The sequence below is a fragment of the Sinocyclocheilus rhinocerous genome, unplaced genomic scaffold (genome assembly GCF_001515625.1).
Source record: "Sinocyclocheilus rhinocerous isolate Xijiao unplaced genomic scaffold, SAMN03320098_v1.1 scaffold1566, whole genome shotgun sequence".
Classification (NCBI taxonomy): Eukaryota; Metazoa; Chordata; class Actinopteri; order Cypriniformes; family Cyprinidae; genus Sinocyclocheilus; species Sinocyclocheilus rhinocerous.
The window spans coordinates 250,908-266,590 of NW_015657516.1; the positions used below are offsets into that span (position 1 = coordinate 250,908).

Sequence of the window (15,683 nt, forward strand, 5' to 3'; positions counted from 1 at the left end):
CTTCATTTTGGGAGGAATTATCCGTTTAAATGCAATTTTGGTACTGGTCTAGCTGGTGGACCAACTATGTCTGGTTTTACCTTGGTTAGAAGGTACACTCGGTGGCTTAGCTCGGTAAAAGTCTGCTGGGAAACCAGCACACCATCATACTGAAGACTAGCCTGCCTCCAAAACACAAACGGGTTAGTTTTTATGTGACTTAAAGGGATAGTTCACCCAAAAATGTTGTCATCATTTACTCACAAACATGAAAGTAGATATTTTGAAGAATGTGGGAATCTTCTCACACAGTTTGGAAAAACAACTTGGGTGTGTAAATAATGACCGATTTATATATTTTTTTTTTCTTCTTCTTCTTAGTTCTTACCCTCTGAAACCATACATTGTCAACAAACAAGCCTTTTATTTAGCAGACCATCCTGTTCTGCTCTTCCACCTGCTCGGTTAAACTCTTGCAACAATAATGTTACCATTTCCAAGCTGTGAAGTGGCACAAAGAATCACGGGAGCATTTCCCAGACGCAAAGGCGCGAAATGACAGAGAGCCGGTGAGCACAGCGGGCCTGTATATCAACACAGAACCGGCGTGGTTTCACAAACAGTGCTAATTACATGGGGATAAATCCTTGTTTTTCACATGGCTTATGAGACACAAGTTAATTGTCAGCCCTCCAATCCCTTTGAAGCCCCCTCGGCTCCCGGTCGCTACGCCTTGTCTCTTACCGTAGCAGCAACGCGACTGGTTTTTCACCGCATGGCAACAGGAAGTTACATTGCGGAGAATTGTGTCAGTTGTTTGCAAACAAACCGGATGGACATCTGAAATGCCAGGAGTCTGCAACCAATCAGAACAGAGGTATTTGCATATTTACAATCATATTAAAAAATGCTGACTATTTACATTCTAAGAGAAAAAATTTTCAGAATAGCACACTACCATAATATTTCTGCACAATGTAGTAAGTGCGCAGCATCCATATTTGCGATGATGTTGCAAAAAATGCCTTAAAACAATGTCTAAAATGTAAAAAATTAAGTATACTAAAGAACATCCCACAACACAATGACCTAAACAACTTGACATTCCATCTAAAGTGTGACAATCAAATTGGAAGTAACTGCAATCGCACTTTGCATCATCATCTTGCCTTATTTCGCAAAAATGACAATTAAAATTTGCTAAATAAAACGGCAGAATAAACACTGATGAAGTGATATCAATATCCACAACACATTTAACTTACTTAATGCAATGCACTTTTGAGTTATTTAATGTGAGTTAAATATTTAATGTGATATAATGGAGGGCAGGACCTGATTTTGGATCTGGAATTTGATTGGATCATGAAAAGTGCATATTACTGGTTAATATTATTTGTCCTACCTACATGGCCTTGATTTTATGTTAAATGTATAAGATGGCAAAGAAATTGTGTACAACAGCAAACTTTTTGTCAGCAAACTTTTGATCACCAAGACACCAAGAACAATAACTATATTATATTAGTGTCTATAGCGTCGATAATGTTTTGTTTATTATAAGTGCACGTTGCCGTTATGTCGCCTGCCCCTTTAAATGCTCAAGCTCTTTAAAGCAGGAAAAATTCTGATTGGCTGTCAATATTTTCATTGTTGAACAGCTGGAAAAAAACATTCTGAAAGTGATTCTAATGATATCGTTCATCTGTGCTGTTAACATTATAGCTGTGTTGTGACTGCTATACTTTAGAGCGATTATTAAAACTACATCTTTATCGTTATCATTATAGTTTTTATCCTTGGTGTGAACGAGCTTTTCGAAATGTGCATATCAAATACAACACAGTAAGCTTTATAGAGTACAATGCAATCTTTAAAACATTCGCAGCTCAATTCGTCAACAGCCAGAAAAATAAAAACTGGTTTAGTATGTTAAAAACAATGAGGCCACATGTCGACAAGAACATTTCAGGCTATGTTCTGGAAAGCCCCCAGCTGTGTGTAATCGAGAACATGCTGACGGGCGGGGGTCGCGCTCTCGATTCTTGTGCTGGAAAATTGAGATTGTTCTAGTGACATTCTAATATGTTGTGCAGCGGTTCTCTCTTACTGAGCCTCAGGCAAAACAATGGATCGATAGGCCAAAAATATCCCGTCAGCGCAGTACGGGGAATTGCTTTTTTTCCCTGGTGAAGTCGAATTATGTGCATAGATGTGTTTGTGGGAATGTGTTCAGGTGAATGTGTTCACGTCACGCAGACCTTTGGCCGCACTGATTCACAGCTGCAAAGTCATTCTGTAACAGCTCGGACTGATGGAGGGAATCGAACGGCGTCCTGCTGTTGTCCATCAGTTCTTAGACCTGCACAGAAGAACAACTGAGAAACGGATGTCGATGGTATGAAACACTTTCAAAGACTTCACATCTCTTTTCTCTGGTCTTTTTTTATCCAAATAAAATATATATATATATATATATATATATAGTACATTAGATGCTGCCAAATCAATAGTTGATATGTATTATTCGTAGGATTACTTTCCCAATAAGATTTTCAGATTTTCAAATTCTCAGTAGAAGAAATTGTTGCTCTTTCATGACAATAATTGAGTTGAAAGAGAAAACTGACTGTAGAAGACAGTCAGAATAAAGAAATTTATGCTAATGTTGCGTCCCTCGTGGCGGCGCTGACAACACACTTGAGTTGAATTACAAATTGCATTCTAATATATTTCAAAACAAAACATTACGCGCATTTGAGCTAGCGTAGCTAAAAGCATTTGCACTCACGTACGTACATAGGAACCGTTTGAGGTCTTAGAGACCACAGACCGTCTCTGAAGCTTGAACATGCAATCTGTCCACTTTCTGACTCTACACGCTCTAGTAATTTCATATTTTCTCTTTGCCTTGAGCTAGCGAAGCTAAAAGCATTTGCACTCACGTACGTACATAGGAACCGTTTGAGGTCTTAGAGACCACAGACCGTCTCTGAAGCTTGAACATGCAATCTGTCCACTTTCTGACTCTACACGCTCTAGTAATTTCATATTTTCTCTTTGCCTTTTATTCTCTGAACTTTTCAATATTCAGAGCCGCTCCTTCAAGGCCGCCAGCATTAATCATTCACCTGTTAAATATTCCACTTGGCCCAGTGGAAAGAATAGAACTGATTAAGCAATGAAACAGGCAGAAATGAACTTAGGTGTTAGTTGACTGTTTGTCAGCAAACAAATAAATAAATCAACCGAACGCTCCAGGTGTTTAAACTCAACACAAAGACACGTCTGAAATAGAGACCAAATCTGAAAGAAACGCAGCTCAACTGATCTCATTTCACACAGATCCAACGATCTTTGAAGATGAGCGAGGCTCTTTAAAAGATCTTAACATGAGATGAGAAGAGAACTGATGAGAAGGAGATGATCTGAAATGTTACTCGCTGACTCTTTCAGGTCACGTCATCTGTAATACTGCACTGCACAGTAAAGAGATTGTACAATTCCTCCTGTTTTAAAAAAGTAGTATGTAGTATATAATGACAATGTTTCAGAATTTCTGCAATTAGAAGATAATCACAGTAATCACATGACCTCACACTACACTGCACCACTTAATAAATACAGCATCACTGCTACTAGTACTCGCACTTACAGCTGTGGTTGTTCAAAAATTATTTCACCAAATGGATAAGAGGGGGAAAAACAACCATATTTTGAGGGCTTATTAGGATTAGGATTTTTTTTCGATGTAGGACAGTAAGCAACCACCTAGCAACCAAGAAAAATATCCTAGCAACATGCTAAAACCACTCAGAAACCTTCAGCAACATTATCAGAGCAAGCACATTTTCTTCAGAAAATTATCTACTCTAGTTTTTCATTTAACATTTAGTGTTGTCAGTCTTTTCATATAACTGACAGAGACTTTTGTCAGTCTAATCAAATAATGAGTCAAGAAATAGATCTGAAACTAAAGAAATACTTAATTTTTCGTCGCACACACACTCACACAATTTCAATGTAAACTGTGTATGAGATCATTAACATATAATGCTGCTCTGATGTGACAGACTAAAGCGCGGTGGACTGAGGGCATATTAAATGTAAGAGCATCACTTTTGCATTGCTTGTGAATGTGAAGTGATCGTCAGTGAAGCTTCTCTAATAGACTCAATAGAGCCGTGATGACATCTGCTAATGAATCCCAGAGAGAATAAAGCAGGAAAGTTCTGCCTGTCACTCCACGATAACTATCGGCCTGAGCTGTCACTGCATCTTACTCAAGGCCATATCACGAGTAGTGTACGATCTTCAAACAATAACATGAATACTGCAAATTCCTAAGCTGGTTGCATCCCAGTTTGCACACTTAACTACACTATGAACGAAAATGCATGCTTTACAAGAGAAGCACAAGTACTGCAATGGCATTACATCATTACGATCATAATACTTCACATTCCTCACCAATGTACTGCAACTTGCACTCGTTTACATGACACCGTTTTCAGCTAAAAATGGCAAACTTTTAATGTGTTTTGACCATTTATTTATAAGACAACAGCGTTTTGGAGGCCTGGAAACACAAACTTGTCAAAATCTGGAAATTACGGTCTCCACGTGAACTACAAAAAATGCAAATTTGTGGAAATGGTGACGTCACGTGGATGCGTATTACGTGTTCGTTCTGTAGGTATGTGTGCAGGTGCGTAGGGTTTCTTTACAAAATGACATTGCCAACTACTGTTCTGCCATTAATATTACAGCGTTTTTAGTAGTTGTTTTCGCGGATCCATGTGAACAGGGACCATTTTGACAATGTTGTCGTTTCGTATTTAGTACATCATTGTCATGTAAACAGGGACCAATTCTCACTATTCTCACTAATTGCTTTTTAGCATGCCTATTATTAACATACTGGCTGCTTATTAGTACTTATAAAGCACATGCTCTGCATGACCATATTCTACATCCCTTATCCTACCAAATACCTAAACTTAACTACCTTACTAACCATTAATACGCAACAAATTAGGAGTTTATTAAGGCAAAAGTCGTAGGCTTTACAAGAGAAGCACAAGTACTGCGATGGCATTACATCATTACGATCATAATACTTCACATTCCTCACCAATGTACTACAACTTGCACTCGTTTACATGACACCGTTTTCAGCTAAAAATGGCAAACTTTTAATGTGTTTTGACCATTTATTTATAAGACAACAGCGTTTTGGAGGCCTGGAAACACAAACTTGTCAAAATCTGGAAATTACGGTCTCCACGTGAACTACAAAAAATGCAAATTTGTGGAAATGGTGACGTCACGTGGATGCGTATTACGTGTTCGTTCTGTAGGTATGTGTGCAGGTGCGTAGGGTTTCTTTACAAAATGACATTGCCAACTACTGTTCTGCCATTAATATTACAGCGTTTTTAGTAGTTGTTTTCGCGGATCCATGTGAACAGGGACCATTTTGACAATGTTGTCGTTTCGTATTTAGTACATCATTGTCATGTAAACAGGGACCAATTCTCACTATTCTCACTAATTGCTTTTTAGCATGCCTATTATTAACATACTGGCTGCTTATTAGTACTTATAAAGCACATGCTCTGCATGACCATATTCTACATCCCTTATCCTACCAAATACCTAAACTTAACTACCTTACTAACCATTAATACGCAACAAATTAGGAGTTTATTAAGGCAAAAGTCGTAGTTAATGGTTTGTTAATAGCGAGAACTAGAACCGTGTAAACATACCCTCAAATATCAAGGTTCTTTACTGGCATCAGTGTTTTCATGAAGAACCTATGACATCCATGGAATCTTTCCATTCCACAAAAAAAAAAGCTTCTTTAAATTTTTTTTAATTGTCTTCACTTAAAGAAATAGTTCTTTTAAGAACTGGAAAAGGTCCTTTGGGGAACCCAAAAGGGTACTTCTATGGCAGGGCTTCAGTCCTAGATGGTCACTGTCCTGCAGAGTTTAGCTCCAACCCTAATCAAACACACCTGCCTATGGCTTTCTATTGATCTTGAAGACATTGATTAGCTTGTTCAGGTGTGTTTGATTAGGGTTGGAGCTAAACTCTGCAGGACACTCTCCAGGATCTAAGTTGCCCAGTCCTGTTCTATAGCATCAATGCAAAACACCTTTTTAGGACCCTAGATTTTTAAGAGGATTGTGGGTAATATTAGCCCAAAAAATCATGTACATTTTGAAAATCCACCAAAAGTAAACTACATATTGTATTTGACCTAGTATGATTTGGATTGCATTATTTACTTACCCTATACTATTCATGAAAGATAGTATGCAAATTGGTTATTTGTTTGGTCATTAAGTAACATAGTTGGCTGTGTTTGCAAGTGAGAAGTTAGTAGTGGAAACTTTGCCTAGCTGCTGTCCCAGTTCCCATGGCGATTGGGTTCCAGTTGGTTGCTATGTGCTATCGGTAGTCACGTTTCCTTAGCGATGCCTTTATAGAGGAAATTATGTCAATGACAGACTGATGCACTTCTAACTAAAAGTTGTTCTATGCCTTATAAGTTACTCAGCGAACACTGGAATTATTTCAGGATAGAAAAATAACATCTAAAAATGTTTCTCCTACACAACAGTTAGTTTAAATGGGGAGTAAGTGGAGACATTGAAGTCCTCTTCCTTTCAGATATTTCTTCTGAGAAAAAGATCTCAATGTTTCTCCACAAGACACTAAAATCTACACTCATAAGCACAAACATAAATCAAAAGCAACATTCCTCTTTCTAGATACCTCACCCAAAGCCTTATGTTTACAGTAACCCTAAACATGCCTCATTTCAGACCCCTAAATGCTTATAATAACAAACCAAACCAAAATGTCAAACTACAGGCATATAGCTTCAATCTGAAACTGACATATGAGCTGTTAAGAATAAACAGCACACCAGAAAGCCTTCAAATGCAATATACGTCCAAATAGTAATCCAGCAAAGCGAATATTAGTCAAGCGTGACTTTTCACCGGCATCAATTATTCATTCCTGTTAAATGTGTTGTTATTGAAAAGCGATGAGACAGATTGTACTGCCAATAGAGACACTGATGTGTTCAATGAGTTCTGGAGCGGCTCCGACTGCAGAGTGACAATCACAGTTCTGAGAGAAGAATCCAAACTCAGAGCAGAACTTCTGCTTCTCTAATGGCTGCGCTTTTGCCACAAGCACAACACATGGTGTTATCAGTTACATCGAATCAATGATGATTCACTTCAGCCCTCACCGGGGCTTTCAACACCTGAGGGGATGAAATCATTTTTCATTTACAGACAGGCAAGTCAACGCTCTAACTCTCCTCTCATTTTCAACGAGGCAGAATGTTTACAGCTTATGTTTTCACCTCCCATCAAAGCTAAAATACAGATTCGGATTGAATTACAAAGAGTGTCTGATGACAGTCAAATTCTGACAAACAACAGTCGGACTTTAGAGAATCATACGGACATAAACCTTGAGATAAAACAGATGTAATTTCCCTCCGTCAACAACCAAAGATATTTTCTGTTTTCATGTGTTTGCTAGGAGACCGCTTTTCAAAACCATCTGTGTAACATTAAATTGTGTAATACTCAAAATATAAGCTTTAAACAAATGAATCTTTCACAATGCCATCAATTAACTCTGAAAAACAGCTGAAATATGGAACGGCACAAATGTAAACAAGAGTAAATAAAAGGCAAAATAATTTCTTACAAGATCTTTCTCAGACAGTTTTGAAACAATCTTTATGAAAATTAATAGAACCACAACGCTAATTCACAAATATAAAATATATGCTTCCCTAAACTTTGTGTAATGGTAAAATATGTATAATAATTCAGAATATATATTATGTATATATTATTAAAACTGTAACATCTCCAAACAATTGTAATCAAGACTTTGAGCATACAGTGTCTTGGTCTTTATAAAAAAAGAAAATACAGAAAATTTCAAAAAGGAACTGCTGTCAACAATTAATACAGATATGTTCATGGTGCAATAGCATGTCAGAATTAACGAAAGTAAAAGATTACGATTAGTAAAAATTGTTTACATGTTCCTTGAATTGAATTTTAACATTTTAATTATTTAGTAATTAAAGTAAGGAGTTCAAGCGCTTGACAGTTTTAGCGTCACATAAAACAAACAAAATGGCGACAACCATTAAAATTGGTCAGTGAATTTCTGTTGAAAGTCACCCTTCATTACAACCAATTATTGTTGCTTGGTGCTCTTTTTGAATTCCTCAATATTTTTCTAAAAAAAAAAAAAGAAAAAAAAAGAAAAAGAAAGAAAAAAAATAATAAGAAGAATATAATGTAGTCGTTAAGTAGCCTACCATCAACAACAACACGGATCCAATTTGGCATCAGGAGCGTAAACGAACAATTAGAAAATAAAGCCACAATACAAACAACTCTGAGCAAAATGTAGTTCTAGTCTAGTAACACGTTTGTCCTGTTTTTGTTTTTTTAAGTTGTCACTGTCCTTGTCATTTTAAAATGTGTTTTACAGGTTTGCACACAACTCACCTGCCGTTTAACAGCGCGAGCAGCTCACCCGCGTGGTACAGGTCGTTGCGCGTCACGCGGCTGAAGCGGAAAGCGTTCAGGTTGCAGAAGGTAATGGCAGGAAACGCCATCATTGGTGCGGTGACCTCGTCCAGCTTGGTGACATGGGGGTACTGAAAGTAAAACTTGATGCGGTCCACGCAAACAAGCACCAAGAACGAAAACGAACCCATGAAAAACATGATCCAGATGCATCGTTTGATGCACTGGCGTTCATAACTGAACATGTGTGAGATGCCATGGAGCGTAGACCTGCTGGCAAAAACTTCAATGGGCGCGGGCCGATCACAGTCCAGATTATCTTCAGACTCGGTTTTAATATCCATGGTTCTTTAAGTTTAAATGCTCTTTGAATGAAGTAGAAGCAGATATTTAGAAGGTTGGAAGAACTTCACGCCCTTAGATGGTCAGCTGATCTTTATGAGGAGGTGCATAGATGTACCTAATGACACGATGTGGACACTAGAATGCAGTTACAACAATCCATGCAACATCTTCTTGACGGTCTTCCAGCAAGTTTCTGGAATGTTTTTTACTCGCTCTAACCCTTACAATGACGTTCGTCGATGTACAGTGTATTCAGATAGATTCGGTCATATTAAACAATATTTCTGACTTGAATAAAACCTGTGAAGTTAAATATTTCCACATGAAGCACAATTGGGCTAGTCAAATTAGCGATAAAAGAACAGTTTGAAGAACTCCATTCAAAAAACAGAAATGGTTAATGGCGATAAATGAGCTCGTGTTCCTCTGAAGTCCTCAGGATCGTCAATAAAATAAGTCACACAATTGGGCTAGTCAAATTAGCGATAAAAGAACAGTTTGAAGAACTCCATTCAAAAAAACAGAAATGGTTAATGGCAATAAATGAGCTCGTGTTCCTCTGAAGTCCTCAGGATCGTCAATAAAATAAGTCCGTAGTTGCAAACGCGAGTATCGTCAATTCATTCTCCAGTCGAATAAGCTAAATGTAGGTAGAAACAAGCGTGATGATAACACTAAACTAATGTCATTTATTTACATACATCCCCATATAGTGTCAGAGACAACAGAAACGCATCGCTCGATGTAAAGAGAATGTCTTCACATCCATACACAACATAGACACATCCGCGGTGTCAAAACGGCTCGGATTGTGTTTCAAGCTCGATACAATAAGCAATCCGCAGTCCAACTTCAACACGCGCGCTTGTAACGACAACACAGATGCTCTCTGGATGTTGGCATCACTAAATGGTCCCCCTCTTTAATTAATGCAGCACGGCACGCGTATCCATCAGATAAAGTCGTCGGTAGCAAGTTCTATAGTCCCCGCTTGTCCAGTCCTGTGCTGGGTTCAGATGTAGACAGACGCGTCAGGAATGAACGCTGCACACTGCGACGAAGCCTTCCATCCAAGTGCTCCACGGTCTGTCTGAGCATCACTGACCCGATCATTTCTTAAAAGAGAGGGAGAGAGAGACTGAGCGATATTATTATAATATTGCATATCTTTATGCTGATTTTACTGTTATATCGTTATGCATATGTTTATTACGAATTTTATACGTTTATTATTATTACATGTGTTTTACCTTTTTCTTTAATGTCAAAATTCTTATTTAATTTTCCTATTATATTATTTCTGCACTTCATTATTCATATTAAAACATATTTTATTTATTGTTATTAAAATTAGCCTATGTATTTTGTTTATGTAATTTATTAGCCTATATTAGAATAATTTATGTATAATTTTGTTTTAATATTATTATTTTGCCTTTCTTTTTAAATTACTTAATATATTTCCTTTTGTTAGATAATGCAATAAAAATTCCCCTTGAAAGGACCATAAATATATACTACAGCTACTAATGTCAGAACATACTACATAATGAAAGTGATGCCCAGTTATTGTATAAATATCTGAATGGACAGTTCTGCTGACCAGGAGATGCTTGAGTGATAAATGAGCATGTACAGAAAGACTGATCAGTATTATTTGAGAAACTCGCAGCCGAGGGGTGAAAGGGAACCCACCCATGAAATTACACCGAATGCATTTTAAACCAGGTTTGTGACAGTATTGGCTAACGCTGGGTGTCGCTGTCACTGGCTGAATCGATAGTGTTGAAGATGTGGCCCACAGCTGATTATCAACTTTCAGAGACACGCTTAAAGTGTCAGTCTGTTAATGGACTCGGGTGAACTCCACAAACTGAAGCGAAACCCCTCGGAGCTTAACGGTTTGTCCAGGTATGGGTCTGATTATAACCTGGTTCACTTTGGAGTCTATAAAAGAGGTTTGAATATGATCTGGATGTTTATTGATCCATTATGAGGATGCGGAATATGAAACCAAACGCCTGAAGTGAGGTGAAGGGTTATTCCCATGAGTCACTGAATAAGTACTGTGGCCATATAGGACTGTATATCATATGTGTGCCTAAAGCCAGAAACATAAGCAAGTATGCATTAAGCTCGATTTTATGATATTCAATTCTATCTCGGGTCACTGGTACATTCCCTATTAGCAGAACATGTGTTGTAACCACAAGGCCATGTCTGTGAAGGAAAACCAGAAAGCTAGTAAAGCCTAAAAATTATTCAGTATCACAACAGTGCATACTTTCTGAGCAGGTTTTGGTTTATGAGGCAAACCGGTATCTCAAATCGTCAAACCATCTGTTTGTTGCGGCTCCCATCGTGTTCCGCTTGTGCCATAATGCACATCTACAGATGCTCTGCATGATAAATTAAATGATTCGTGCACCGAAGTGAAGATAGGCAGGTAATGAAGGTGACAGAATGCTGATAGCAAAAGGAAAGAGTTTTTCAACAGCGTCCTGGGAGATTTTACAGGACATCTGCCACCGAGAAAGGAAGCGGCAGCGACATGAGGAAAGAAGAGCGCCATGGAAGATAGTCTCCAGAAATCAACTGAATCGTCAGGGTGCAGGAAATGGATTATTAAAAGCATAGTTACTTAGAACTTGTGATCTTTTGCCGCAGGGATGTTATAGAGCATAATCTTCAGAGAAAGAAAAAAAAAGTCAGTACGCCAAAATAAGCTCGAGCACTTGAGCTAAAGTGGAAAAACTGCTAGCAGAGCAGATTAAAGTTGAAGCACACTGCCAGTAAAGCAGATGTTGGAGCAGTGGCCAAGCACTTAGGATTAATTAATTATTAAATCTAATATTTATTTATTAGCAGTTATTTATTTAATAAATTACTTTTCTTTTCCTGTACTGTAAAGCTGCTTTGTAACAATCTCTGTATGAAGCACTTTAAAAATAAAGGTGATTTGACGACAGTATCCGAGACAGTTTTCTGTATACATAGATCTTCAACCCTGTTCCTGGGGACCCACTGTCCCTGAGTTTAGCTACAACTCTAATCAAACACACCCAAAAGCTAATCAGGCTCCTCAAGATTGCTTGAAATTAGGCAGATGTGCTGAAGCAGGTTGAAAATAAACTCTGCAGGTCAGTAGGTCCCTAGGAGCAGGGTTGAAGACCTCTGGCAAAGATTGACGACATTTGCCAAAAAGTGACGTATACCACAGATAACATTGTGTGAAATTCTGTAAATGTTTCAACATTTCATACTTGTAAAAAGAAACTTTTACAGAAAAAAAAAAAAAATCACATTAAAACTAGATTGTCTTGGTAAGTGAACAAAACTGCCTGAAAATGACATTTTAAGAACTTACGTAATAAAATGCATTCAGTGCAAACATAGATCAACCAGTTCATAATCTCTAAAGTAAACATCTCGACTTGATTAATAGCTAGATTGGTGATTAATTCTTGAAATGTTGTTTTTAGATTTCTTTTATATATCTGAACATATATGATCTTCTAATGAAAAACAAAAATACAAACCTTAAATGGTACTTGCAATGTATTGAACTTTTAATTTTAATGCAGAACAGTCCACCGTTTGTTTTTCTGAGTACTTTTGCTGGTGAGGTTGAGCATGTATCGGATGTCCAAAATTACTCGGCAAGGCATTTTCCATGTTCAGCTCTTTGACAACTGTATTTATTATCCTTATCTGCCAGTTTGACAACTTATTCAATTTGCCATGTCATGAGTGTCAACCAGCACTGAATGAGTACCTCATTTCTACCTCATTGCCAGTAAGCCATTAATTTATGGTTTGACAGGTTTTTGGCTGAAGAACAAGAGGATAAGACCTACCAGTCGGAAAGAAAAATCACAAATTATTAAATGAAATGATAAGTTTTCTTCTCAGTGTTGACATACTTCCCCTTGAAACAGGAAGTTGGAGCAGGACATAGGCCTATTAAAAGTCAAAGCCACTTCCTTTACAAATATTGAACAAAAAATGAATAAACTAATAAAGAAACCAAAGACACATCAACAAACAATTTGCTAGTTGTTTAAAGGCAGGTCATATTTCAAACTTGGGGGGAGGGGCTCTCTTTCAATTTTATTGGACAAAAAATTAAGAGTGCGGGATGATGTCATCAATATGTTTGGTCTGTTTCTTCTAAAGAAAGAATGAGAGAAAGAAGGTGAAAAAGAACTTTTAAGTTGACTAATAAGTACACTCAAAAAAATGCCGGGTTGTTATAACCCAATTTTGGGTCAAATATGGACTAACCCAACTTTTAGGTTAAAAATGTAATAAAAAAATTTAACCCAACAGCTGGGTTAGTCCATATTTGACCCAAAATTGGGTTATAACAACCCAGCATTTTTTAAAGCGTACACTGTAGAAATGATTGAGAAATTAAGTGGATTATTAAAGGGTGTTTTACGATGAAATACTATTTCCATCTTCTTACTTCAAAATGTATTGTCCAAAACTCATACAAAACTCAAGTTTCTTTGTAATTAATGAAATTTAGCATACACTCTAAAAACTGCTGGGTTAAAAACAACCCAATATGGGTTATTTTGGCAACCCAGCGCTGGGTTGTTTTGACCCAACAACTTGGGTTATATGTTTGACCCAGCATGCTGGGTTGCTTTTTTATGGTTTAAAATTACTACACTGCTAGGCTAAAATGAACCCAAATTGAGCTATAGGCACTAAATCTACAAATCTTGTTCATTTTAAAGTCACTTTTACACACACAGAATGACTATCAAAAGGTAAATATTTATTAAAAACTACAACAAGAGAAAACAGTCAAAAGTAACATGCATGTGAGAAGAAATGCAGAAAAGTATGGCATTAACAGCTAACAGCAGTTGATAAATTTAGCATTGAACATTTGTTGAATATAACTTTTAAGACCACATTTTACTTTTTTGGTAAATTTTGTATATTGCATAAAACTATTATACAAAAACATTATTATACAATAATTTCACAATTAGTTAATAGTTAAGTTTTTTTTTTAGGTTTTTTTACAAACTATTCTGGCATGACAGTACAAAAAAATAAACCACAACATTAACATTGATATTATAACATTTAACACAAGCATATGTGCGAAGGAATGTGAGCATGTGTATGAATGAGTGTGAACTCCATTTCTACTAAACAACAACACATAACATTAACAAGCATTTAACATTTTGTTTCTACAGATTATACACTTACTGTTTGTTTCATAGTCCATGAACACATATAGAACATGCATCACTGCCAATTTTCATGATCTCTTTAGGATAATTGATGTAGTCATGAAGAAGCCCCATCAGCACAGCAAAGGCATGTGACATCTTTTACATTATCCAGGGCAGCCTCCTCCTAAAAAAGAAAACATTTAGTTAAAATTAAACAATTTTCAGATGTGGTGCATCCACATCTGTAAGGGTAACTAGTCTGTTTTATAATTTCAACCACTTTGTGTGGTTGTGTAATGTCTGTCTACCACAGCACTCTAGAATGCTACAGTAGCAGCACCAGTGTTAGGGCATTTAACATTGTTTAAATAAATATATTGCTTTCAGAAAGCAAATCTTTTTTTTATTTTTTATTTTTTATAGAAGTATTAAAACAGACATGACATTCACATACCTCACAAATTTTCATGAATGCGGAGGGCTGCTCTTTAAAGGGTTAGTTCACCCAAAAATGAAAATGGTCATTATTTACTCTCCCCCATGTTGTTCCAAACCTAAACTTTGTCCTCCATTCCAATTCTGGGAGACCAACATTTTCTTCAGAACAGACATGATCGCCACATATGGTATGAACAGATATAATTTCAGATTTATTAACATATAAATATTGGCATGGATTACTTCTACAATAACTCTGTATTTTTGAAGCTTGAAAATACTGATTATCTAGACTTTCAATGGATTAACAAAAAATGATGAGAGAAAATTAAAAATATCTTCATTTGTGTTCCGAAGATAGGCAAAAGTCTTATAGGTTTGGAATGACATGAGGGTGATTCAATGATTTTTGTGTGAACTATTCCTTTAAGAAAGAAAGACCAAGGTTGGTTTGAGTTCTGCAATGAAAAACACAGACATCAATGGTTTAAATAAAATTTGAACAAGTCATCATACTGTTGTTGCATCAAAATGTCAACAAGAAAAGAACATCCCAAAAGAATGAAGCTCTCCTATGTATCTGGCTTTCAACATCTACATATAACAAGCATTCTTTTACTCTTAGTCAAAAAAAAATTGATAACATGGAATTATGAACGTTACTTGCCTTAAACTGTCTTTCCCTCTCTTCTGAAGAAGCTGAGAAAATCGCTTCCTCACACAAGCAGGCTTCTGTGTCGTTAACTCCTGGCGCAGACACAAGCTCAACAAGTCTGAAATATTACACGCAAAACATTACTTTTAACAATTAATACTTCATCAGCATCAAAATAATTAGGTTAGACTTTATTACATAACGCCGTTTCCTTTAGGAAACTAAATTCAGTTTAACCGTGAAAAAGGAGATGACGAATTAACTATGAATTAATTATGTAAATATGTTAATAACCCTCTATTTAACACCTCAAAAAATGTAAATATTGTAAAATATCATGTAAATATGACATAAGACACTCACTGACGTTATATTAAAAGTACCTCTTATCTTTTAACAATTAACACTTCATCAGCATCAAAATAATTAGGTTAGACTTTATTACATAACGCCGTTTCCTTTAGGAAACTAACTTTCATTCTA

The 15,683-nt window shown here is 36.6% G+C and overlaps 1 protein-coding gene across 2 annotated transcripts in view; it reads right to left on the reverse strand.

The window, feature by feature from the left end:
• LOC107721241 (acid-sensing ion channel 1) overlaps positions 1-9,307 on the reverse strand; it is a 181,439-nt gene extending 172,132 nt beyond the window's left edge. Inside the window, exon 1 of one of the 2 annotated variants that reach the window (XM_016529169.1) lies at positions 8,544-9,306. In XM_016529169.1, coding sequence (XP_016384655.1) covers positions 8,544-8,908 — 365 coding nt within the window. In that variant the 5' untranslated portion in view covers positions 8,909-9,306. Of the gene's footprint in view, positions 1-8,543 lie in introns of both variants that reach the window. The other variant, XM_016529170.1, reaches the window with a different exon arrangement.
• Positions 9,308-15,683: the final 6,376 nt, after the last annotated feature.